The following is a 27,538-nucleotide window of genomic DNA, read 5'->3' on the forward strand; positions in this document are numbered from 1 at the left end:
TATCTACAAAAAGCAGAATAATACAGTGGCCTCTGCATCCAAACTCATTGTAATTATATCTTTCAATCATGTGCATCAGATAGAGTCAGTTGAGAAACACAAGATCATGTAGTCTTGACTGAAAATGTGTTTCTTATCTCTAAAAGTACATTTGTACTGATATGAACACATAAATTAGCATAAAAATGCACTACTCCCTGACTATATTGGATTTCCCTCTATTGTGTAAATCTATAGGCCTATATAAGGTCAATATGTAGATCTATGATTAAATCTATCTATCTATCTATCTATCTATCTATTCAGAGAGAAATTAATTATTATTATTATTAGTATTATTATCTATTCAGGTCAGAAAGGAATTTCCTGAAATTATGACAGTTCAAGGGGCGCCACCCATATATATATATGGGTGGCGGGGTGGCGCCCCTTGAACTGTCATAATTTCAGGAAATTCCTTTCTGACCTGTCTATATAAAGCCTTTCACCTCTTCGTCCTCCTTCTTCTGACCTTTTCTTTGCTGCATTCTGTGTCTCATCCACAACACATATGCCGGTAATGCTTGCATTTTTCTTCTTTCTTTAGCAAAGCTCTTTCTAATACATGTTTTGTTCTTCACTATGCTTTTTATTAAATGCTTAAAACATTAAGTGTGGTTTGTTTTTCTTTATAAACCACTTTCTCAGTAAACCATTTTACAAAAACAATTGCAGTGTTTTTCTTTATAAACCATTTTCTTACCCTGACAAACAGTGCGAGTATGATCATGATAATCTGGTGCTCTTTTGCAGCTCCTCTGCTGATATAAGGAAGGAGGCAATGGCACGCTCTCCACAGAATAACACAATAAGTGTCCCTTTTTAAATTCTGTCCATGTGAATCAATATACACTTGTTAATCGGTACTGCATAGGAAAAGCCGAATACCTTTATATATAACGTGTATATACTTTGTATGTATCACATCAACACCCTGAAAATGAACTCTAGAAACCCCCTTTTAAAAAAGTTTACTATTTAATTTTTTATGTAACTTAACATGTGAAAATCAAGTAAAGCATCAGTAACTGTCAAAAATCTGATTTAATTGACCTAGTGCTGTTTTAATACTTAATAAAACAGCGGGAATTTTGGTGCATTTCATTATAGTTTATTTATTTAGCCTATGTATCCTCTATTTATAAAGAGAGGCTGCCGCCGCTGTACAAAGTAGCCTAAACACGGTCCTTACAGAACTTTTTACAAGCGAACCACATACTGTATGAAAGAGGAGCAAAGTGGAAGAATAAAGAAACTTCAAAGAAAAAAAGTGGTTGTTCCTTCACTTTCAGTCTATAACAACATCAGTTCCCTTTCGAAAGGGAACTCTACACTACGTCAGAATGACGCTATGGGGAACGCCTCAGGCGTGACAGGTGTCTGAAATCAAATATCAACTCACGTCAATCATGTTGACCGGCGACAGCCCGTGAATCATCAGCTTGATTGATTAACGCGCGACCTGGATGTATAAAGGGGAGCCTTGCACGCATGACAACATCTTTTCGTCTTCAGGGACAGTTTGTCTGTTTTGAGAATATCGCTGAAGCGCGCGGGAGCCTCTTGTGCAAACTGTGAGCGTTTTTTATTTAAAAATGCTCCGCTCTCGTCGGACCCTTTTCTCGAGGGAGGAGGGTTCAGCATCTGAGCTGTGGTGCGTGCGATCTGTGAAACAATACTGTTTGGGTACGAGGAGACCGGGCTGTACGAGGCGTTCACAGTCAGTTCCTGAGGGTGCTGGCAGTGTTCATTAAGAAATATCTCGGCGCGCGTGAGAAAGAAAAAATCCATGCGCTGTCAGATGTTTCAACCTCGCACCTGTTGACTTTCTTCTCGAGGGATGAAACTCATGAAAGCCAAATATTTTTTTTAACGGCTCGTTTCTCGCGCTTGCCGAGGCAGTGTGTAGATTACCAGAACGTATAAATGTTAAAACAGTATTGTCTGGTGATTATGGCTGCATTTAATTCTATGAATTAAAATGGTGGAATATTATCTGACTTTTAAGAAGTTAGATATTTAGTAATTCAGCCTATCATCCAGATCACGTTATCCAGTGTTTTTGGCTGCATTTTAATTGAGGAATTAAAATGATGAGCAGTGAACAAAAAGAGCAGGTGTAATTCTGGTCTTTTTGTAAAATGTGAAATTAACATATTTCTGTTTCTTTTCAGACCACGTCTCCTGTTTTAGAGTGGGGCAAAATGTTATAGGTAAGAAAATAAATCTAAAGATTTTTTCGATGGTCAGGTAGTAGGTCTTAACCCAGCTAACAAAAATACGTCCCTAGAACGTCCCTGAACGTCCTCTGCGAACGTCCTCTGGACGTTTTCGTGTAGGGTTCTTTAAACGTTAGCAGGACGTCGCGGGGGACGTTCGCAGGACGTCATGGGGGACTTTCGCAGGACGTTTGCAGGACCGTCGTGCGACGTCCCGAGGGACCTTCGTGGGACGTTTGGAAAACATTCGGGGACCTTTACAGAACGTTCATTAGAAGTCCTTTTAACATCCTTTTATAATTTTATTTTACTTCTGGCTAACCAAAGAAAACAGACACGTTAAGGAACAAAGTATTTATTTGAACAATTGTAAAGGTGTTGTGCTCTTTCCGTGTGTTTGTGTGTGTGTGTGTGTGTGTCTTCAAACGCGCTGGCAGCTGTGTGTGTGTGTGTCTCGGTCGGTCAGCTGTGGGGTTAGTCCGTTGGCAATTCTTCCCCCTGGCATCTAAAACAACAAAATTAACACATTCAGTAGTGTTATGATTTTATGTCTATATATGAATATGTGAAATATAACGTCGTCTCATTTCAGCAACATTTAGCAGCTAACGTTAGTTTCGTAGTGTTAGCATAACTTAACGGTTAGCAGTGGTACACGGCGGACAACTTCAGCAAACGTTTTAAAAAGTCAAATTTTCATAATATGTAATGATGTATAGTGCTTACGATAACTAATGTATACTAATCTAAAAATTAAAAATACCTTTTAGACAGACGAAAGGGAAAACACAAGGCCGCGTCTGAGGAGGACCGTTAACTGTCACTACGCAGCTGAGCGTTGCCATGGATACATGGATACATGCTGCGTGGCATAATGAATGACGTCACTCGCTTAGGTGCATTTGATCGTAACTTGCTGGTGTGTTATATTCTGCCAAAATTATAGTGTGTAGCTATATGACACTTTTTTGTTGTTATTTGAAATGCAATGTGCAATCAGTCTTAAGTGCAATAATTAGAATAATATTTTTCTAAAATAACTTATTTTGAATAAAACACTTCGATCGCCCTGACCAACATTTTTAGGTAGCCTAAATTAGGATACATTTGTCTTACCTGTGTTATTTTCCACTTTCTTTCCAGCATGTGCTTTTCCATTCTTCGCATTTTCCTTGGCTGCATTCATGTGAAGTCGATGCATTATTTTAGAGCTCCTAAGATTCAACCTTATTTTCTTCATGCGGAATAATAAATTGAATCAATTCTCATGTTTTTGATGTTTAAATTATATTGGCTGAAAACAGACTCGTGATTTGATTACATCTTTAATTAGTGATAGAAGTTATAAGTAACATGAAAGTTATTATCTTAACATTAGGCTACAATTAAAACACTAACATTTTTAACATTAACTTAATTTTACAATTAATTTAAATCATATTTTTACTATAGTTTATTTTCAGTTATAAAACTATAACGTCAATCTGCAAAACAAAAACCATGTTTTTTAGATAATCACAGTTAATTTAATGGATAAAAAAATCCCCTTTTAAATCCAATATGGGTTTATATTTTAGTTTAATCATTCATTTGTCTGAGTTGCAAGATGTCCGGTCTAATGATACAAATCAAAGGCATGGGCGACTGGATTGTGTTGTCATGGAAATGGCATGTGAGAGACGTTCGCAAACTGGCACGGACAAATGTCCTCAGAACGTCCATCAGCGAACGTTACAAAGCGGACCAGATGCGGACGTCCCCCGAAGGTCCTTTCGGGAACGTTACAAAGCGGACCAAATGCGGACGTCCCCCGAGGGTCCGCTTGGGAACGTTACAAAGCGGACCAGATGCGGACGTCCCCCGAAGGTCCGCTCGGGAACGTTAAAAAGCGGACCAAATGCGGACGTCCCCCGAGGGTCCGTTCGGGAACGTTACAAAGCGGACCAAATGCGGACGTCCCCCGAGGGTCCGCTCGGGAACGTTACAAAGCGGACCAAAAGCGGACGTCCTCCGAACGTCCGCTCGGGAACGTTACAAAGCGGACCTAAGGGGACGTTCGAAACGTCCGGGGGACGTCCCCTGTTTGCTGGGAACAGGCCTCCTTGACCAGACAGTCCCCATTTTGCAACCGGAGTGCTTGGGCCTCCCTGAGGTGAGCTCCCAGGAATTGACTGTCAAGGAGTAATGTGGTTATCAGGTTATAGGCCTCACTAGGCCTTCCTGAATATGAGCTTCCACATACTATGGTTGAATGAGCTCCCACATATTATGGTTATCAGGTCATAGGCCTCACTAGGCCTTCCTGAATGTGAGCTCCCACATACTGTGGTTATCAAGTTATAGGCCTCTCCAGGCCTTCTTGAATATAGCTCCCATATAATGTGGTTATCAGGTCATAGGCCTCACTAGGCCTTCCTGAAAATGAGCTCCCACATACTGTGGTTGAATATGAGCTCCCACATTCTGTGGTTATCAAGTTATAGGCCTCACCAGGCCTTCTTGAATATGAGCTCCCACATACCGTGGATATGTGTGTGTATGTGTGCACGTGTGGTTTCTACAAAGAACAGAAATACAATGTTTTAGTTTACAATGAACATAACATTGAATTCACAGGAAATAAAGTAATTTAAACAATACATGAGGCCATCTACTCATAATATAATCTCAAATACAAATAACTAAAGAACATGCCTAAGCAGGAAATACAGCAAAATAAACATTTAGGATAAACCTAAGTAATACAGAATAATAGTTAAGTGTCAAACAAAAGCACTTACATGGTCAAATACGCACACGCATTAAAAAACAAAGGAGAAAGAACTCAGTCCTCTGCACAGTGCATCCATGTGCACCTACCTGAATGAAGGTGCTGTGGGCACAGGTGCAATTTATAAAGCCTGATACTGTCCTAATTGGCTTGAGATCAGGTGGGTGGAGCTAGAAGTTAATAGGAAAATTAACAAGCTAAGAGGGGTGTGGCACATGCTTGGCACCTTGACGCTTAGGGACACACAACTTCTCAACACATACTGTGGTTATCAGGTCAGAGGCCTCACCAGGCCTTCCTGAATATGAGCTCCCACATAATGTGGTTGAATATGAGCTCCCACATTCTGTGGTTATCAGGTCAGAGGCCTCACCAGGCCTTCCTGAATATGAGCTCCCACATAATGTGGTTGAATATGAGCTCCCACATACTGTGGTTATCAAGTTATAGGCCTCACCAGGCTTTCTTGAATATGAGCTCCCACATACTGTGGTTATCAGGTCATAGGCCTCACTAGGCCTTCCTGAGTATGAGCTCCCACATACTGTGGTTGAATATGAGCTCCCACTGTAGTTGCCAGGTTATAGGCCTCACCAGGCCTTCCTGGTTATGAGCTTCCACATGTCAGGTTACAGGCCTCACCGGCCTTCCTGAATGTGAGCTCCCACATACTGTGGTCATCAGGTTACAGGTCTCATCAGGCCTTCCTGGTTATGAGCTCCCACATACTGGGATATCAGGTTACAGGCCTTACTAGGCCTTCCTGAATGTGAGCTCCCACATACTGTGGTCATCAGGTTACAGGCCTCATCCAGCCTTCCTGGTTATGAGCTCCCATATACTGTGGTCGCCAGGTTACAGGCCTCATCCAGCCTTCCTGGTTATGAGCTCCCATATACTGTGGTCGCCAGGTTACAGGCCTTACTAGGCCTTCCTGAATATGAGCTCTCACACATGGTGGTCGCCAGGTTACAGGCCTCATCCGGCCTTCCTGGTGATGGTCTTCTACATGTCAGGTTACAGGCCTCACCTGGCCTTCCTGAATGTGAGCTTCCACATACTGTGGCCACCAGGTTACAGGCCTCACCCGGCCTTCCTGAGTATGAGCTCCCACACACAGTGGTCGCAGGTCTTCCTAGTTATGAGCTTCCTCATGTCAGGTTATAGGCCTCATCCGGCCTTCCTGAATGTGAGTTCCCACTTACTGTGGTCACCAGGTTTCAGGCCTCATAGGCCTTCCTGAGTATCCCACATTCTGTGGTCGCCAGGTTACAGGCCTTACAGGCCTTTCTGAGTGTTAAGCTCCCACATTCAGTGGTCACCAGGCTTCAGGCTTCCTAAAGGCCTTCCTGGTTATGAGTTTTCACATGTCAGGTTACAGGCCTCTACAGGCCTTCCTGAATGTGAACTCCCACTCGCTGTGGTCGCTAGGGTTTAGGCCTCACTAGTTGTGAGCTTCCACATGTCAGGTTGCAGGCCTCATCAGGCCTTCCTGAATGTGAGCTCCCACGCATTGTGTCCATCAGGTTATAGGCCTCATCTGGCCTTCCTGATCATGGGTTCCCACATGCTGTGGTTGCCAGGTTACAGGCCTCACCGGCCTTCCTGGATACAAGCTCCCACAGTCTGTGGTCGTCAGGTCACAGGCCTCAGGGGCCTTCCTGAGAATGAGCTCCCACTTACTGTGGTCGTCAGGTTATAGGCCTCACTAGGCCTTCCTGAATATAGAGTGATGAAGTACATGCACCTTTACTTCATCTATTTTTCTTAAACCCATGCTTATGGTAAGTCACACGACTAACGTCCTGTGTACTTTCTAAAATCCATTTTTGTCGTAAGGGTCATGCGCTGTACGCTTTGGTCCCTTCCTATGTGGCTCAGACCCTGGTCTTTCACCTCGGGTCCCACTCTAGATGCGTCCTGTCGTCACGTATATTACGACAGACGCCTTTCTCTAGCTACTTCCACATTCTGATGAGCTCCCACACACTGTGGTCACCGCGTTACAGGCCTCACCGGCCTTCCCGAGTATGAGCTCCCACATGCTGTGGTCTCCAGGTTACAGGCCTCATCAGGCCTTCTTGGATTCAGAATGGCTAAGTACATGCACTTTCTTTCATGTACTTTCTATAATCCATATTTATGGTAAGGGTTGTGCGCTGTACGCTTAATTCCCTTTCTTACGTGGCCCAGACTTCGGTTCTAGGGCCTTTCTGAAAGTAAACTCCCACAGGTTGTGGTCCCCAGGTTACAGGCCTCACCGGCCTTCCTGATATGAGCTCCCACATGCTGTGGTCGCCAGGTTAGAGGCCTCACCGGCCTTCCTGAAGGTAAGCTCCCACATATTGTGGTTGAATACAAGCTCCCCCATGTTGTGGTCGCCAGGTTAGAGGTCCTACCAGGCCTTCCTGGAGGTAGCTCCCTTTAGGCCCTCACAGGCCTCCTCAGTGTTTTGAAACACAAACACTGGGTAGATCCATGGATCGAGTAGGGAAACTCCCCTCGCTGGCAAGGGTTGTAAAGCACTATGCTGAGTCATACTCTCCAGGATGTCCCGTCTCTGAGATCCGGGCTGAGTGGTTCACTGCCTGCTTCGCAGTCCCTCGGGTTGGATGCCTTCCTAAGGCAAGTGTCCAGAGGCTCTGTCTTCGGACAGACAGGAAGTGGCCAGACTGTAGTGTCTTATGTAGTGACACCAGGTCAGGCCTGCCTGGTGGCATTTCAGGTGGCACGCTCCCCTGAATAGTGACTGGCTGGGAGTCCCTTGGGTCCCCTAGCCACACTCCCTAGAAGGGACCCCTTCTATTGGAAGCTGATGTCCTAAGCCTTTGAGCTGGCCCAGATATACCCCCCATTAACTATGTTCTGGCGGTTTCTTGGTTCATTAGCTTGGGCTATGACCGGTAGGGAGTGCTGTCACTGACAGCCCGATGTGACCTAAGGGTGAGTGGTTCCAGTGTTTCTGAATTACTGGTTCGGACAGTTGTCACTGCCTTTGGGCATGCACTCCCCTCAGCATGGTGGCGTTGGTATATCGTTCCCCATAGCGTCATTCTGACGTAGTGTAGAGTAGGGCTGAACGATATTCTGTTTTAACATCGACATCGCGATGTGCGAATGAGCGATAGTCACATCGCCGGAACATGCGATGTGAAGGGTAACGTTAGTACCATAGAACGGTAGCACACAGTAGGCTATACACGAGTTTGTTGTATGGCTTTTTGCTGGGGTGACATACGCGTTCCGCGTGCCTGCACAGTGATTGGTTCGCTGTGCCGCGCTCACCGCTCACAGCCAACATTCACTGGCAATCCTATAGCTAAAAATGCGCGACGAAGAGGATCCGCCGCAAAAAAGTCAAAATCAGCTATTTAGGACTACTACTAGCCTATTTCGTCTACAAAAAGGAGGATGTTGACCAAAAAGAGGTAGGCTACTTTGCTGAAGTATTATAAAGTTGTGGATGGTTGTCTTTTTTAAAAAAAGTCGTTTATTTTTCGTGTTCACATTTATGAGGAAAAAACAATGTTACGTGACATTACGGACGCGACCGTTATGAAAACCGCACTAAAAGACTGCTTTAAAACTTTAACAGAGACCTCAAACAGAAATCACAAAGCCTTTCTTTAAAACGAATTTCGTTTTGTATTAATTGTATCTTAATTTTAATCAGTATTTCATTATACAATTTCCTGGATTTAGCCTAATAAATAAAAATTAAATATAGCAGCCAGCGCCTGAACTGGAGATTAAGCTATCATCCATGAACCGAAACTAAGCATAAAAGGTAGCTTACTCGCCTCACACACCTAAAAATAATAATAATAATAGTAAAAAAAAGAAGAAATATAACTATTATGTACAGAAATCTCTACTTTTAAACAGAACCATTAAAAAAAAAAAAAATCTGTATGAAAAGTGCATTTCTCCCGATCACTGCTGCGAAGATCGCGAGTCAGTATTGTCAACAGAAAACACTTGTTTATTAATAAACAATTAAAATGTCTCATTGTAATATTTTACATATTATTAATCATTACTTTTGCTGGTTCTAGGTGCCGTTTACATGAACGCGTCACTGAATCAGCACAGAAAACAATTTTTCGGGTCCAAGAACGTTAGGTCCTCACCGAATTCTGAGATAAATATGTTTCTGGAATAAAATATTAAGTGGCCTTTTTGTTACTTGTAATGAAGCTTGCTTATAGTGAAATTATTAATAACATGGAATGGTAATTATTGACTTTAGCCTGGATTGATGGCTCGCAATATCGCGATATATATCGTTGCCAAAAAAAATATCGCAATGTAATTTTTTTCCAATATCGTGCAGCCCTAGTGTAGAGTTCCCTTTCGAAAGGGAACGTCTCAGGTTACGACTGTAACCTATGTTCCCTGAGAACAGGGAACGAGACACTACGTCTTCCTGCCATGCCTCGGGGCCTGCCTGCAACAGTCCCTTCAGACGATAGGATGTTGTCATGTGTGCAAGGCTCCCCTTTATACATCCAGGTCGCGCGTTAATCAATCAAGCTGATGATTCACGGGCTGTCGCCGGTCAACATGATTGACGTGAGTTGATATTTGATTTCAGACACCTGTCACGCCTGAGGCGTTCCCCATAGCGTCATTCTGACGTAGTGTCTCGTTCCCTGTTCTCAGGGAACATAGGTTACAGTCGTAACCTGAGACGTTTAATCTGATAATCATATTGGTCAAAGACAAAATTTAATCTCAGCCGGACACGCCCTCTGCTGGCAGGAGAATGCATTGCAACAGCTGCAGCTTTTTTTGCACTTACCCAAGACACATGCATTCAATTACAGGAGAAATTAATTAATTTCCTTTAGCTAAAATGTGGTTTATATAAAAAGCAAGAAATGCACAGTGTACACTGAAAACTTAATGGGGTTATGGGTTATTCTTTTCAGTTCTTTAGTTGTACACAGAAGCAGAACAATGAGTAGGCTAAATGGTTTTGACAGGTTTCTTTATAATGTTTTCAAAAATACTAAAAGAAAATCTTCTTTCTCTTGTTTTCAAAAGTCAATTTAAAAAGCTACAAGTGTTTACTTTCAAATCCCTAAGTACGGCTAAATGTGGATACTTCTGTTCTTCACGTTCACTTTACTGGACATTTATTTTTACATAACACCTCTACTTTAACAGTTTCTCAGTACTTTTTTGCACTTATGCAAGTCACATGCATTCAATTACAGGAGAAATTAGTTCATTTCCTTTAGCTAAAATATGATTTATATAAAAAGCAAGAAATGCACAGTGTACACCAGGGCTGGACTGGGACAAACAATTGGCCCTGGCATTTTGGCCCAGACTGGCCCACTATGATCATAAACACCAACCATCTTTGGATGCCCTTGAATATGTATACCAACTCCTATTCCTTAAAACCACTTGTAATTCTTCAACTATGGTACTCTTTGAGCTAGACAGTTTCAGAAAATAAAAACATTTCTACTAACAGTTTTTTAGTATCAGTTGGTTTCTCAATCTGTCTAGAAACCTTCCCTTAAGTTGGCTGTGATGATTTGTATTGAATAATATATATATATTGCCATTTTTATCTGACAGTCCAAGAAAACGGTCATTTCCATCACATAGCAAAACATGTGTTTTGAAGAGAAAATAATAACATATATTCCGTTATAAATATATTTGGTTAAATAGCAAACAAATCTCTGATCAAATTTGTAATTTATTTATTTTTCAGAAATGTAATTGTAAAGATTTTACAATGTTTACACTAAAAAACACCTAAAACTAGATCACTGGAACATTTCATTTACTTATCATAGCTCAAAATCATGTATTTCTCAAAGTGTATCTTACCCCTAACTGCACAATTATCAATACCACTGAATATAGTTGTTTTGATTGTATGTTTTTTATATGTTTTACTTTAAAATATGTGTTGTGGTGGAAATGACATGGCGTGGCGGAAGAGACAGTGTGTGGCGGAAATGACATAGATAGGCAACTTCCAATTAAAAACTATTTTTCTACTGCTCTATGTGGTGAACAAGAGCAAATCAATAAGAAACAGCATTAGTGAACAAAAAAATATAATCAATATTTTTAAATGGAAAAACAATCCAAAAAAAAAAAAAAAACATAAATATGTGATAAAAATCAGCAAATATTTTCTTTACTGCTTACATGCTGAAATAGGACAAACTAGAGCAAACTAGAGCAAACCCTTTATGTCATCATTGCCTTAATATAACCTTAATATAACCAGTTGAATATAATGTTGAATAACAGATAACATAGGCAATATTTTGAAATGAACACCTTGTTGTTTTTTCTTCAGGTATCTTTCTCTGTCCTTCTTGAGGGACTCTGCATTTTTAAGTGGATCTGATTTTATTCTTTCTCTATATGATCTTGACCTCTGTGCTGTGGTATTGCTTGCCATCTTAAAGAAAGAGCCAAGACATCATGTCAAACTTACTTATCTATTGTTCTCTTATTTACCAACAATATTGTAACAATAATAAATACTAAAATATTTCCTTACTACCTTATCTTAACCTTTTCATGCATGAATTATGATAACCTCAGTCAGGATTTTTTTTTCCTATGTGTTTTTATTGCTCTTAGGGCATGAAAAACAAGATTTGAATTGTTTTTTGTTTTGTTTTTTTACACATTTTTCAAAGAGATTTTCAGATGTCCACTTGAGTGGACAGCATGCGTTTATAGTTTAAACTGAAGAGATACTGTATTAAACATACCGTAATACAATAATCAAACAGATAAAGTATGTGTATTTAACAAACTAATCAATAAAATTATATCAAATCATGTGAAAACTATAAAATATATACAAAAAATATAAATGTGAAATATTGCAAAGGCAATTGAACTTCATACAAGTTGCACTTCGCGTGTCTTTTATATCAGAACATGAGGACGTGATTCCATCAGAGATCTCTACAAGGTACAACTGTGGAAACCACTCAGATGCTCTCTCCAGTGTACCAGAGTATGGAGATTTACCCTTATTAGCTGATAATTCTGATTATGTTCAAGACGGACCGACCTGATCTCACGGGAAAACGTACAAATTCTACGAGGTGGCTAATTCGTACGAATTCATACGACTTCAATTGTACCTCAATCGTACGATTTTTGCAAAATCGTACATATTTTACGAATTGAATTATACGAATTCGTATGAATGACCTACTCCTGACCCCGCGCCTAAACCTATCCATCACGTGGGTTTAGATAAATTAGCCACCTTTTTATCATTTGTACGAATTGGTCGTGAGATAGTGTTAGATGGACACATTTCTAGCATAGCCCTCCTCTGAGAAAACCTAGCGATACGTTTTTATCAATCTCATCTTGAATGAGCAGTGTTGGGGGTAACGTATTACAAGTAACATGCATAATGCATTCAGATTACTTTTTGATGTTACAAGTAAAGTAATGTATTACAAGTAACATGCATTACATAATCAGATTACTTTTTGATGTTACGAGGAAAGAAAAGCATTACAATAACGTGCATTATGTAATCAGATTACTTTTTGATCTAATTACATTATGTAATCACATAACTTTTTTGATGTCAATGAAAATTACATTCTAATAATACAAATACATTTATTTACAGTCAAAAAAGTCACTGCAGATTATGTATTTTCAAAAACAATATTCGCAGTATAAGTATGAATTGTAGCTGAAATATAGCCATTGATGCATGAGGTTCACTAGTGGACAGATGATTAATCAGATCTTTCTCCCAATCTAAAATCAAAACTTGGAAAATTTAACTGTGATATGACTCATTAGATATTGCTTGATGCTGCAATATATATATTTTTTACCTACAAGAGTCTCCTAGGATAGAAGGAATGGGTGGATATTCCAGAGCAACTTGGCATTTCTGACTGACCATTGGCCATCTTGGTTTGGAGGGGAAAAAATCAAAACACAACTTCTTGCCACTTGGTTGCAATGGCATTATAAATAGCAGTGGCATACCAGTGTTTCCCACAGGATATTTAGTAAAACTGTGGTCGGTGGACCTGGGGCCTTCTGGAGGGGTTCGGGGCAGAGCGCGCAGACTGGCGCAGAGCGCGTTTCCAATTCATTACTCACAGTAAAGAAATGCGCTTGTGAAGTCGAACTGGATCTACACAAAATAGTAGCTTTTTACTTTTATCTGGGCTTTCAACAAAAGGAAATTCTACACAGGTGCCAAACCGTTACCGCAAACTCTACACTCACTCATCTCTCCTTATCCTCCTAACTATCATCATCTGTCACAGGAGCTGATGAAGGTCCTGGTGCTGCAGAAAACATATCTGTTATTTTGACACATTTTACAGCGTCTGCTTGAAGGGCCTGTTTCTTTTTTTCACGCTATTTCACTGCACATTCCTTGCATTTTATTCTCCATCTCTCTTACTATTTTGACAGATACACACTGACACTGCGTGTAGAGCCCAAAGGAGGAGGTGTTTAAAATGTGATTGGGCCAGCCCAGTGTCAATCAATAAAAGAACCAATGGGCCGCTGATCTATGTGTTTCATGGTCCGGTCTGTGAGAAAGAAAAAAAAACCTACGATGACTTTTTTGACCAAAGCAAAAGACCCCAGCGAATTAAGTAAAACAAAACAAAACGAATGGGCTGCCCATGTACCAATTTTATGGGCCGTTTAGACGAATATATATATATATATATATATATATATATATATATATATATATATATATATATATATATATATATATATATATATATATATATATATATATATATATATATATATATATATATATATATATATATATATATATATATATATATATATATATATATATATATATATATATATATATATATTTTTTTTTTTTTTTTTAGATGTATTGGCCCAAAAAGCACATCGGCCCGCCAGGAAAGTGCCCAATCTGCCAGATGGCCAGTCTGCCCCTGGTGTACACTGAAAACATAATGGGGTAATGTAACCACTGTGGTTTTTTTACCTCCACAATTATTCTTTGATGGTTCGTATTACTGGGCTTGAGAAGTCTATGTTCTTATTTAGACAACTAAGTAAATATGTGTGTAAAATAATATTTTCCAGTAGATTAGATTGACCCAGTGGAATCCACTGCAGGGACGTTTGGATGGAGTTGGAATTAAACCTAGGCTTATTTAAAGGTACAATATGTAAGAATTTTGCATTAAAATATCCCATAATCTCAAGGCCAGTGTTATATATTTTGTTAAGTTGATTACTTACAATATCCCAAATGTTTCCAACTATTTTTAAATCGTGAGAAAATTGCGATTTTAACCAAGGAAACTGGGCGTTAGAGCAGGGGGGAGCTGGGAGTCGCCAGTCAATTGCGTCATATCCCCGTCATATCCGCATTTGGAAAATATAAAATTAAGCATGCTTTGTCGACAAAACCAGCTGCAATCGGTAAAGTATAATTGTGTTCCATAACGACTACAAGAAAAAAGCTAATGTTTGTTGCTTGATAGACGCTACAACTACAACTTCCGCGTTACCCTCGGTTTCCGCTCGTACTGCGTGGTGGAGTCCTGGACAAATGCGGAAGTTGTAGTAGCGTCTATCAAGCAACAAACATTAGCTTTTTTCTTGCAGTCGTTATGGAACACAATTATACTTTACCGATTGCAGCTGGTTTTGTCGACAAAGCATGCTTAATTTTATATTTTCCAAATGTAGCATTCGGTATTAGTTATGTTTATGTAAGGTAAGTATTATTGCTTTAGGTTTGTGTTTAGTTTATTAACATTGTTTATCACGTCTGGTGTTTATGGCCATGTAAATAAATATAGCATGTAAAGATTAATCAGTATTTTGGCAAATGATGTGGGTATGTTCGAATGTACTTTTACAACAATTGTTTAGAACACGTAAAACTGCGCCGCGTTATCACAGCAATGAATTCGACATATACAGTAACATCTGTGATAACAAATTTAGTATTAAACCTTACTTTTCTTGCGGTTAATTCATTTTAATGAAATAAAATGAGGTTCAAGAGTCAGGAAGGAAGAAGACAGGGGTCGGCGTGACTGGGACTCGTACTTTATTAAAATAAAGCAAAACAAAAGTCGTGCACAACGCGCGTTCACCGTGGCAACCGCGACGGCACAAAACAGTTCAAAAATGAGAGCTCGGATCCACCGGTTTTCTTTCTCTGCGTCCAATTTTCTCTTCAGTCTCTCTCTCGTTCCAGCGCGCGGCTTAAAAACGGTCTCTCCACGCGGATCACAGCAATAAGACACAGGTGTTCGTCATTTGCACTTGACCTACTTGCGTCCCGCTCATCTCTTCTCTCTCCCATTACAGACCGCGCTGAACCACACCCCCCTCGCCACAAAAAGCATGTCATTATAAAAATAGAACTTAGCCTCATCCATGAACATGATTTTTCGATTCCCGTCTGACTGATTTACATCCACGGTGGAGTTTAAAAGGACAGTTCCCATCATTCCACGCTCCTTCACATCGTCATCAAGATACGCCGTTGTTGTTGTTTGGAATCAGGCGGGTAATCCATCGACCGGAAGTTGACCGTGCTGCCATCTTGTAGCAGAACTTCACTTGCGTTAGCATTCCCATTGACTCCCATTCATTTTGGCGTCACTTTGACAGCGAATAACTTTACATCTGAGGTGTTTAAAGACTCCATTTGTCCATTATTTATTTCTAAAGAAACACGACAATGTATAAAGGGCTCCATTACCTTCCATGTTACATTATGGCCCCGTAGAAACAGTTTTCGTAAAAATAGGCTAACGATTGTGTTATAACCACGCGACTCTCTGTCGCACAGTAGAGAGATTACCGTACAGACAGGAGGAGAAACTCGCGGGCAATCGGGGGGACGTCAAGGGAGAAGCCCTGCCGTTACATTTTAAAATAAATACTATACAAAATAATTAACCAGAATACTTAGTGAAGTTTAGGAACCACTAAATATCGCAGAACAAATGATGCATTCCTTGGGTTGAGTGCACTGGACTGAAGCTGTTGTCAAACACGCATGGCTGGATAATGAAGTTAGAAACAAAACTTGAGTGAAACTTGAGTGAAAGAATAGGCTATCGGTGCTTTCTTACAATACAAAGAACGTGAACAACTTCCTCTTACATGTTCAAACATGAAGATGAGATTTCAAGGAACATGCATTTCAGTGTTAGGTTATTTTAGGATTACATTTCAGAAACAAATTAAGCATCCTACTAACAAACAGCTGAAGAAGTGCCTTATTTAAAGAAGAAACATATCACTCTTATTCTTTGACTTCTTTTGGAAAGTGAGGCAAAACCTTCATGACTTGTTAAACTGTCAATAAAACAAAAGTAATCTAAATGAACACCTGCGAAAGGCTGGCGTCTGTATCAAGATTTTATCGTTTCCAGTTTACTGGCCATGTGCATTTAAAAGCTATCAAATTATCTCGAATGAATAACGCACATAAATAGAGCAGCTCTGTGCATTTTACTTAGCGCACTACAAACATGAACTTGAACACATGCGAGAAAGTGTTAATTTGTGGTTACAGTAAAGTATCCAGGATGCAGTAATATTTACAAATGCTCTAGGCTACATAATGAAACAATTTTGACATTGGGCCCTATCATTCACATGGCCCATACAGCGCCAGGCGCGACACAAGTGTTTTTTGCTAGTTTCAGCCTGACGCAGTTATCATTTTTATTGTAAATATGTGGTAAAACATCAATTCTTAGGTTTTAAATATTCAAGTAAATAACGAAAATGGCATCAAACGGTCGCTTTTATCATGTTTGTTTTGCGATCACGCTGTTTCCAGTGAGTTCTTTCTGATTAGTTTTCTGATAAAGCTTAAATTTGTTGGTGAAAAGATGGGTCAGAGTGACGCTGTTCCAGAGAGGCGTGTTACGGGCGTGTTTTAGTGAAGCACTGTGGAGCTTCTGGCCCGACAGTGGAAACGCAGCAGATTTTGGGCCCGGTACCAATTCGTACGAATTAGCCACCTTTTAATCACGTACGAATTTGTACGAATTGGTCGTGAGTTGAATGTATCATATTCTGTTAACCACATTATTACATTATTACACATTATTATTACAATAAATAAAAACTCCACAAGGCATTGCAACCAGTTCTTCTTATTAAAATTCTTATTATAAATACAATTAATTCACTAATGAAAAGAATTGAATAGTGTATTTCCAAAAGGCAAATAGTAATGAAAAGTATAGAGTAAAGTATATTTTGTTTGCTGTGCAAAACCGATTACAATCAACTGACGTGAATCTTAGCAGGGCAGCTCTAGCAGTGCCAGAGTGTGTTGAACTAGCAAGTTTTTTTCTCACACAGCTGACAGAAAATGCTGATGATAAATATGACAAGAGACCAAAAGTAAAACCAAACACATAATGTGTTTACATACAGCATAAACTGTACAGCTTACATATACAGCATAAAAACATTCGACAGACTGAAGAAAAACTGACTTCTGCTTTACAAAAAGCTTTAGCAGATGACCCGATACTGAAGTGCAAAACTGAAGAGCCTGGAAACATGAAACAAACAATTCACTATAAAAATAAAATTCAGTCTAATAATCCTGCTGTTATTTTTTCAATGAAACGCTAAAGGAAATGTTTTAAGAATCTTTTAATGAAAGCAGTGTTTTAAGATAATAATCAGATCTAATCAGAACTACACTACCCACAAATATAAATTATGAGTAACAAATTATGAATTCAGCTGGTTTTACATACAGCATAAAAACAGGTTTTAGTTTTTGTGCAGGTTTAATATATGCTCAAACTGTTAAAACATTTGTCCTTATTTCACCTCCATGTCTAAAATGAGCAGTGACAGAACTTACACAACACACATTTTGTCTCATGGATGTGCTGAACTGTGCAAGTCTCCACACATGGCTTTAATTTATCTGCCACTCTGTGCTTTACTCAGTTATAGCTATTAAACTACATCAGAATAGCCTGGTAATACCAGACTCTGCTACTTCACTTTGCTTCGTAGATAGAGTCTGGAATGGCATAATAGAGAAGTGTTTTCTCTCGCGCGGGGGGCGCTTGTCTGAAGTTTAAAATCATTGGTTACCCGTAAGCCAATCACATATAACGTTTGGTTATGGCGTGTGTTATGCGCATGCTCAGCAGCATCTAACTTCCACTGTAAACACATGTATGATGCGAAAACAAAACCATCGAGCGAAATACCGGAGTGAACATGGCTGTGCGCGACTTTTGCAGATTATGTGAAGTAAAAATCTACGCATCCACGGTACAATCAGCATCTACGTCACGGCTCTCAGCCCGCCCTCTGTTCGTTGATTGGCCCGGCTGTTTTCAGGCCGGTGGAAAACTGAAAGATACGCTGCTATCTCAGACTGACTACAGAAGCGAAATGAAATTGAGCGGAAGTAGGAAGTCTGACGTAGTCAGGCTAACATCAGAATTCTGCTCTTTTAAATAGTTTTTGAAGAAATTCCACACACCACAATACATTGTGGTCTTTTTTTTTTTTTTTTTTTTTTTTACAGGCATTTTAAAGTAAAAGTTTTTAAATCATAGATTAAAAACAAGTTTTTATTGTAAGTGGTTAAAAATGTATGCATTTTATAGGTTATCGTCCTGTCTGTGTCATGTAGTTGTCTCTTGTTTTGTGTGCAAACACATGGTTGGTTGTTTTGACTATGTGTTTGCATTGTCTTGTGTTTTGCCTCGTTTCCATGTCGTTAATGTTGTATTAGCGTCACCTGTGATTGTGATCATGCGTCCTTACCACGTCCCTTGTTCCCTCGTTAGTATTGATGTTCATCAGTGTCACCTGTACCTTTGTAATTATGTGTTCTATGTAAGCTCCGGGTGTTTGTTTCTCAGTGCTGGTTCGTCTTGTTAACATTCGGTTCTGTGAGTTGTGGTCTGTCTGTGAAAGTTCTAGTTCCGTTTTATTGTCAAGTCTAGTTATTGTTTGTTTGCCCCATCGTGGGTCTTTGTTTCCAGTTATAAATAAACCGTGTTTTGTGAAAGCTACTGTCTGCGCTTGGGTTCTATTTAGCGTAACGTGGCAGACTGTGATTAATGTTTAATATTGTGTGTCTGATTCTTGCGTGTGTTACACAATGAAATAAACCTCAAAATTATAGAGATGTACAAAGGAATGAAATGTAATGCCTCACAGGACCACAGTGCTGCAAATCCTATAAACATATCAGAACAAATATACAAATATAAAACATATAAAGAAATATATATACATATAACCTATTACTTTAGACATATACTTGGATTTACACACAAAACAACATGTAGTGTGGTACAGAATTATCTCGTCATCTTTGGGTAAAGAGAGCGGATCTACACACTGCGGTGGGACATGTTTATGTTAGGAGCTTGGCAGGACATACTGGAAAAACAGACTTCTGCTTTACAAAAAGCTTTTCATAGCAGATGGGCATATACTGAAGTGCAAAACTGAAGAGCCTGGAAACATTAAAGAAATAATTCACTATAAAAACAAAATTCAGTCTAATAATCCTGCTGTTATTTTTTTCAATGAAACGCTAAAGGACATTTTTTTTAAGAATCTTCAAACAACTAAAACAACCATTCAAAGTGAGTCCAAAGACATAGACAGCACCATAAAGATCAATATACCACACAGACTATGCTGTCACCTTCTCAGCTGCTATAAGATAGGAGTACATTTGTACTTTTTTTTATCTGATGCACTCACTTGGAAAAAAGGTTTAATGGGGCTCTAAAAGGTTTTTGATTCGGTTGTAAAGAACCCTTTATGCCAAAAAGGTTCTAGATGAGGAGAAATGTCTAAAATGATTGCAAAATGTGATTGTTTATGAGCTGTTTAATTCATATAGTTTAATTAAAATTAAAAATTAAGTAATACAAAATAAAAATAATATAAAAAAAAAATCCATAAAAGTATCCCATGATGGTTGTTCTGTTCCATGTATTAGAAGTATTTCGGAGTATTTCTGTTAGTTTGAGTTTGAGTTTAATAAAGACTGCTGCATATAGATCCTGTTTCTTCTCTGCTGCAACCAGGAACCATGACACATATTTTATATGTTCCTCTACTAGTCCACCACCTCACACATCTCAGGCTCTGTCTGAGTCACTAGTTCACATGAATGATTGTGATGAAATGAAGAAACACTTCTGGAGAAACGGAAACAGGAGCCATGATTCAGAGAAGTGAAAGAAAAGAAAAGCTTATTTCATAGAAAGCTGTGCATGTTTCAGGCATGTTCACAAATGAGCGAATCGTTATATAGGGAGCTGAGTGAAGTTTTCAAGACATTATTGATGACAAAAATTATTTTTATACTATTGTAAATGTATTATTTTATTTGTCACGTCTAGTTGAAGCAGGGAGAAATAAAAATGGATTTAAACGCAGCAGCTTCTCTCTATTGACCAGAACAAAATACTCAGAAAAATGTGTCAAAAAAACAGGAACAGAACAAACAAACATAAGACGAGAACATATATACATAGGTCTGCATATTAATTAAATAATGAAAAACCATGAAACAAAACCCACCCTAGACAGAAACAAACACCTAGGGCCCTATTTTACCGGTCTGAAACGCAAGTATCAAGCGCGAAACGCAAGTAACTCTGTGGGCGGGTCTCGGGCGCTGTTGCCATTATACCGGCGGTAAATGACTCTTGCGCCCGACGCAAATCTAAAATGGGTTGGTCTGAATTAGCTTCATTATTCATAGGTGTGGTTTGGGCGTAACGTGAAATAAACCAATCAGAGCGACAACTCACATTCCCTTTAAGAGCAGGTGCGCTTGTTCCATGGCGGATTGCTATTATAACGGCAGATTTGCCAGGAGCGGTTCACAGCCGAGGAGACCGACGTTCTCGTCAGGGCCGTAAAACACAGAGAAGTGACATTGTATGGGGATGGAGAAACACACCCAAATTAGCTTCGGTTAAACAGGCGTATAATAATTTGGGTAAATGTGTAAGCTAGATTTATGCTTTTATAATAAACTGTCTGTCTATCTATCTATCTATCTATCTATCTATTGTAATAATGTATGATTTGCAAAAATGAAAACTGCTGCTTCTGTGTAGATGAGAGAATTAAAGTGTATGCGCATTGTGCACACGCTACATTGATTATGGCCAAGTATGCGCCCTTAAAATAGCATATGAATATCATGCGCAACGCGCCACTGACTTTAGACTAGGTTTTTCCTGGTCTGTGGCGGAATTGTTTTCTAAACCTGCAAAATAGCACCAGGGATTGTTTGCGCCGGAACACGCCTCCTCTTTTTGCTGAACCGCCCTCCGGGAGCGCAAGTTCATTCCCTAATTTACCGATGTGCGTCTGTGGAGGGAAAAGTCCGCTGTGCGTCGGGTGCAAAATAGGAATGAAACATTCGTCGGTGTACAAAGTCAATTGGGCTGGGTGCAAGATAGGGCCCCATAACTATTTATTATTCATTTACATTTAGTTTTATTTATTATTAATTTAAATGTACTTGTTCAATATTTTTTTAATCTAACATTGATATAAATATTTTGTTTTAAATTGTGTTGTTTGTTTCAAGAAATATAGTGTAAAGTACGTTTTTAAGTAAGCGGTTTTATGTGTTTATCTTACTGGCCATCATTCAGTTGTATTATATGAGTATTATATCAGCTGTCAGCCACCTTGCAGTACAGTGGTTAATCAGCAGACAATGAAAAAATCATGTTGATCAGTGAATGCACAATTAACATTTACAATTAAATGAAAATATAAAAATATTTGTTTAAGTTTTGAAATCATTCAGTTTTCCTTCTGCTCTGACTGCTAGACTGCATGTTGTCTCTATGACCTTTTCATCAGATCATTTCTCGTTTGTGGAGGACTCAAAATGACTGATTGAATTCAACACTTGATTATAAGTGATGCATGAGTGATTTGATCTCAACTCTGAATGCTCGACACGACAGTTGTTTGCTTTTATCAGCTGTAGGATCATTTAGCTTTCTCTCTCAGAACAGTAAACATGTCACTCAAACAGAAGAGTATATGGTGGTAAAGGTTAGACAAGATCATGGGTTCGATTCTTGGGGAATGCATGAACTGATCAAATGTAAACCTTGATTGTAAGGCGCTTTGGATAAAAACATCTGCCAAATTCATATGTATAATTTATTGCTCATTTTTCAGAAGACTAATCTCAAGGTCGATCTGAACATATAGTAAAATCATTCTACCTTCAAATCTCTTCACCTGCAAAAAAACAATGTATAATCTAAAATTCATCCAATGGAAATGAATCAATGCTGAACTTAAGCTGGACAATGACTTTCCTCTATCTCTGCTGTACAGCCGAAACAAACTACTGCATTATTTTCCTGTTATCACTGTAAAGCTGCTTTGAAATGAAACGATCTGTATTTGTAAAAAGCGCTATATAAATAAAGATGATTTGACACGTAACACATAAATAAGGCATACATTCAGATGATCTCTGTGAGCCACCCTTCACCCACTTTACTAGTTTAACTGGTAGCCGACTGTAATTTACCCATCATCATGTGGTGATAGAAAAGCTTTCAGATATTCATCTTTAGAGAGTATTACAAGACTTTATCCATTTATTTGTTTTAATAATAAAGGACAATGTACAAAGCCACACTGTTCACAGTATTAAAAAATAGCAGAGAATGATAAAAGTCAAATTTAATTTCCATACTTAAGGCATAACTTACCAAATACAAAATTATCATTCATTATAAGCATTTCTGAAAGTCAGAAAAAAGGACAAAACCAAACACAGTTTGGGATTTGTTGCATTGTCTCTTAATGTTCATAGATATACATAGACAAACAAAATTTCTAAAACTTTTAGCCTTTTATGTTCAAACCGGAGTCGGACAAAGATGGAGAGACTCAAGAAGTGACAACATGTAGAATACAACAGGACATTTCTGAATGGTTAGTTGATGAATTTATGTAGCTTATGTGTGGTTATCTTCTAGTCATTGATTAGCATATTCTGTCTTGATAATCTATAAATCACTTTCCTGGGGGGCGGAGTTCATGTACATTTTAGGGTTGGTGATGTCACTAACTCGGGAGGAAGCTCTTGTAGTCTCTACCAGCCGTTTGTTGTAGTCCTTAAAAAGCAATTTCTTTAAAAGCAAATATCTCCCTTTGCTTTGAACTTTGAGCGTTGTAACTTTGCAGATGTTGTTTCTGCTCAAACAGCAACATTACACACTAACTAAAGTTAGAAAAGTGAATAATCAACCCCCCCAGTCAAACAAAACTCAATCTTTCATACTGCAGTCAGTGATATTAGAGCACATTTTCTGGATTTTGCTCTTGGAAATTGCTGTTGTTATCATCATGTTTATGGCACAGAAACATCCTCCTCTGGAATCCACAAGATTGGCTGTAGTTTGGTTTCTTTTTGTAAACGATTGTCATTATGATGATGATGATGATGATGATAAAACATCCTGTAACTGCAGCGATGACAGCGCTCTTAGATCTTGTATCGTCTCCTTCTCTACTCTCCTTCTTTACTATTATTGATGTTGGCTCTGGAAAAGTGCAATTAAACGGTTTAAATAATTGTTTAAATCATAAAGTCAACTTCAGCCTATCAAACATCAGACAGTCAGATTCTCCACACAAACTTCACAAAACATTTCTGCTGCTGAGAATCTGATCAAACTGATTTCTTGACACACAGACCAGATCTAAACATCTCTAAAATCAAATATCTAGAGAGATGTTTGGAGACCATGATCATACATACGTTTCCTTCTTAGACCTTAAACTATAAAATAATTTATTCACAGGTGATTTTTAAAATGTTAAATATTCTGACAAGAGACTAAACATCAGTTTTCTGTGTTCCAGAAGTAACTCAATAATCAAATGTTAGATATTTCTTACCAGGAGCTTTAGGGACAGGTTCAGGTTTACTGGCCTCTGTTAACAGATTTTAAACCACTGTTAGTAGATTGAAAATGAAAGTACATTTGCAAACATTTATTGAATTATAAACAACAATATTATATACGGCACCTGTTATGTTCACAGTGAATTCAGCTGATCCCTTTCCTTGATTTGTTTGGATAAAGAATCTGAATCCTCCCGTCATTGCTGTAGTTGGACTGAAGCTGCATGTGAAGCTGTTTCTCTGTTCACAGGGGTCAGGAGGAAACTTTTCTCTACAGATTTCAGAGTCACTATATTTCTCAGGGTATTGAAACTTATACGATTTAATGCAGCATCCAGAGTTCTTCAGAGAGACGCTGCAGGTGAAAGTTACTTCTTTCTTCACCGTTCCAGTCACATTCTCACAGCTTACACTGATGTGAACTGAAAAAACAAACAAACAAACAAAACAGAGTATATCATATAATACAGCAACTGAACAATAATAAAGATTTTTTTTTGTTTGTTTTTTTTGTTTTTTTTGTTTTTTGACATCTTAGTAAACTTTTAACATATCAGACTTTATGTGTCTGTGTCCATGTCAATATAATAAACATACAGTGACTCTTTCACCCGAGAACATATTCATAAATTAAACCACTGCATTATGTGTTTTTGTACATTAGAGTTTGAACAGGATTTAATATCTGGTAATGGGAGGGTCACATATTGTATTATTGACAATTAATTATAGCTTATATATTCAATAGTAATATATACAATACAGTCTCTGCACACAAAACCCCTGATGACTGTTTCTTTCAATCATGTGCGTCAGAGTCAGTTGAGAAACACAAGATCATGTAGTCTTGACTGAAAATGTGATTTTGTGCTTATCTGTGTGAACACATTATTTTACGTAAAGAGTGTGTGTGTAAACACATAAAATGCACTGCTCCCTGACTCTAATGGATTTTCCTCTATTGTGTTAGTCATTCAAAAGTAATTGTTCAAACACTTGGACTGAACTGGATAAACTTCAAAAGGTTTAAAGAGCCACTTGGGCTTTAATCAAATTTGACTAAAGCCCAAAATTTGGGCTTTTTTTTTTTCATCATGATCTTAGATTAAGTCCCTCCTCAAAATTCTCACACACTCTTTCTAGGGGAAAGTTTAATCTCTTACCATCAGCTTGACAGACAGCAGTAAAAGTCCAAACCAGAATGAACAGTTGCACTGCATTTACAGCATTCATGCTTTTGATTCTGCAATAGAAAAAAAAAAAGCCAAATGGACTACTTTTATGATTTAAAGTAGTTTGAAATTCTTTTAAAAAATGTTTTACTCCTTCATGCTTCAGGAAACACCAACATCTTCTGATGCATATTTAGGTGACTTGCATGTATATTTGATATAATGAAGAGAATAATAGCACAGTAAAATCTTTTCTTAACTTCAAGCCTAAGAAAATGCCCAACTTCTTCAATATGTCATAATTAAGTTTGCATTTGAAGGCACTCATGAGTGCAAAATACTGCCGCAAAACCACAAGATTTATTACAATAAAGCACAGAGAACACAATGAAAAAGATCCATTCATAATAATATTGTTGCTGAATCTACAGAGCCACGACAGAAATTGAACATGATGAAACAAAATTGCATTGTCTTCACTGGCTGAACGCAAAAAGAAATCCAAATATAACTCGTTAGGAAACACTGCAACATTATTCAGACAAAATTATCACAAAAAAGTTTTCTATTTTCATAGGTATTTTGAAATATCTGCAAAATGTGTAAATAACAAATACAAAAACACCATGCATACTAAAGATTGTCCTGTGGCTGGTTATGGATTAGTAAATATAAAGGATATTATTTTCCTGTTGAAGAGAGAGTTATTGCTCACCTCTGGTCTGTGTGTCTTCAGCGTGTGTGTGTTCACTCTGACTCTGTACAGCTTACTCTAGTGTATAAATACAGGCTACTCAAATTTCACTTTCATACAGCAATTCATGTTGCTGTATTTCTCCAGCTGAGAGCGTGCCTCTGAAATCACAGAGGTTACTATAGTAAAATTTAGATGTAGGATAAGCAACAGCGCCACCATACAGCAAGACATCTAAGATTATTTACAAGTTTTTAAGAAGGCACAGCCAATAAGCGCGCTCTTCACTTCGTGACGTCAGCCAGTGTGTTCCCGCTGAAGAGAGATGAGCATTAAGTTTTCTGAGGCTGAACAATAGCAATCATTTTCCATAAAGTGGACATTCCCTTTCGTGAGTTATTGAAAATATACCACATCTATGTAAATGTGCACTATATGCGACTTTAGAGCAATGAATGCCCTGTGGACTGACTGTGCTGTCATTTCTGAATAATTTCATAACTGAATCCTGCCTCAGGTGTCCTGACTAACATACCAGTGCGAACACGCACCCACCTGAACTAGTGCACATATAAAACAAAAACATTGTTCACACAAGTCATCACTTTTACCAATAACTGGAATAGAATTTCAGATTGCAATATTTTGCTAGGTTACTTCATATTTAATATTATAGTTCATATTTTTATATTAATCTATTAGTCTGCCTTTGTATTGCTTTAACGCGTTACTTACTATTCTAACATGTCACATTTCTGTCCCGTGCAGAGTGAATCCAGCATTAATATGTGCTGTTACTTCCAAAACGTTGCAGCTGTAACTGTCTGTCGGTCCTCAGCATTAAAACAGACTGTATCCTCGAAAGCCTAGACCACTCCCTTTACTATCAATGACGTTGGGTTCCAACCCATCTTTCGGCACTGATACCTTTCCAAGGTTAATAATATTGGGCTTGTTTTTGAAGCTTGCGAGAGTTGGTAACACTGTCTCCAGAGCGCAAACACAAATATGCACTGGAGCGTTTGCCCAATCTGTTTCGCCACTTTATTATTACAGTAGCCTACCAGTAAATTATCAATTTGCACATATAAATATATACATATAAATTATAATTTGTGAACCCAAATGTTATAGATAACCTGCTGCAAGAATGCAACATTAAACATTTTATTAAACACATAGTGAACCCAACTTTTACAAGCATAATGTAATAAACATCTGTTTCACTTCAAGATAAGATCAATTTGAACAAAGCATGCGGCAAAATTTTTTATAAAAAAACAAAAAAACTGAACTAAATCTAGTAGACAATTGAAAAATGAAATGCAAACATGCATCTCTATAGCTAAATGTTTTGAGGTTTTGAACTGAAAATAACATTTAAAAACTCACTCGTTTACATTCTGCCTCTTTCTGCAACTTTTTTGCAAAGTAGGCTACAACGTGAAAGTGCAAGGCTGTGATGCTCTGTAGTGGATTCACACATGGGTGTCGCGAGGCAGTTTCATTTCCATTGAAAGGACTAGGCTAGACCTAGGCTAGAAATAGAATGAGTTCCTTGTTTTAAAAGAGAAAAAATATTTGCGTGGTGCCCCCCTGGACATGGTGCCCCTGGGAACTTGCCCAAATGCCCAAATGGTTAATCCGCCTATGCCCATGATC

The 27,538-nt window shown here is 38.5% G+C and overlaps 2 protein-coding genes across 3 annotated transcripts in view; both read right to left on the reverse strand.

Annotated features, from left to right (window-relative positions):
* LOC307146835 (uncharacterized protein) overlaps nt 1–27,538 on the reverse strand; it is a 123,980-nt gene that overhangs the window by 59,053 nt on the left and 37,389 nt on the right. The gene's annotated exons all lie outside the window — the stretch shown is intronic.
* Nucleotides 22,669–26,702, reverse strand: LOC307146842 (uncharacterized protein). Of its 2 annotated transcripts, XM_079851152.1 has the most exons (6): nt 26,612–26,702; nt 25,898–26,037; nt 25,174–25,253; nt 24,136–24,432; nt 24,004–24,039; nt 22,669–23,645 (listed from the first exon to the last, which is right to left on the reverse strand). In XM_079851152.1, the coding sequence occupies exons 3-6, from the start codon at nt 25,241–25,243 to the stop codon at nt 23,398–23,400; spliced, it is 651 nt and encodes a 216-aa protein (XP_079707278.1). In that variant the 5' UTR covers nt 25,244–25,253; nt 25,898–26,037; nt 26,612–26,702; the 3' UTR covers nt 22,669–23,397. The 2 variants fall into 2 exon arrangements, with proteins under 2 accessions (XP_079707278.1, XP_079707277.1); XM_079851151.1 differs by lacking the exon at nt 26,612–26,702 and having other exon boundaries at nt 25,898–26,129.

Source organism: Squalius cephalus (assembly GCF_949319135.1).
Source record: "Squalius cephalus genome assembly, chromosome: 19".
Taxonomy (NCBI): Eukaryota; Metazoa; Chordata; class Actinopteri; order Cypriniformes; family Leuciscidae; genus Squalius; species Squalius cephalus.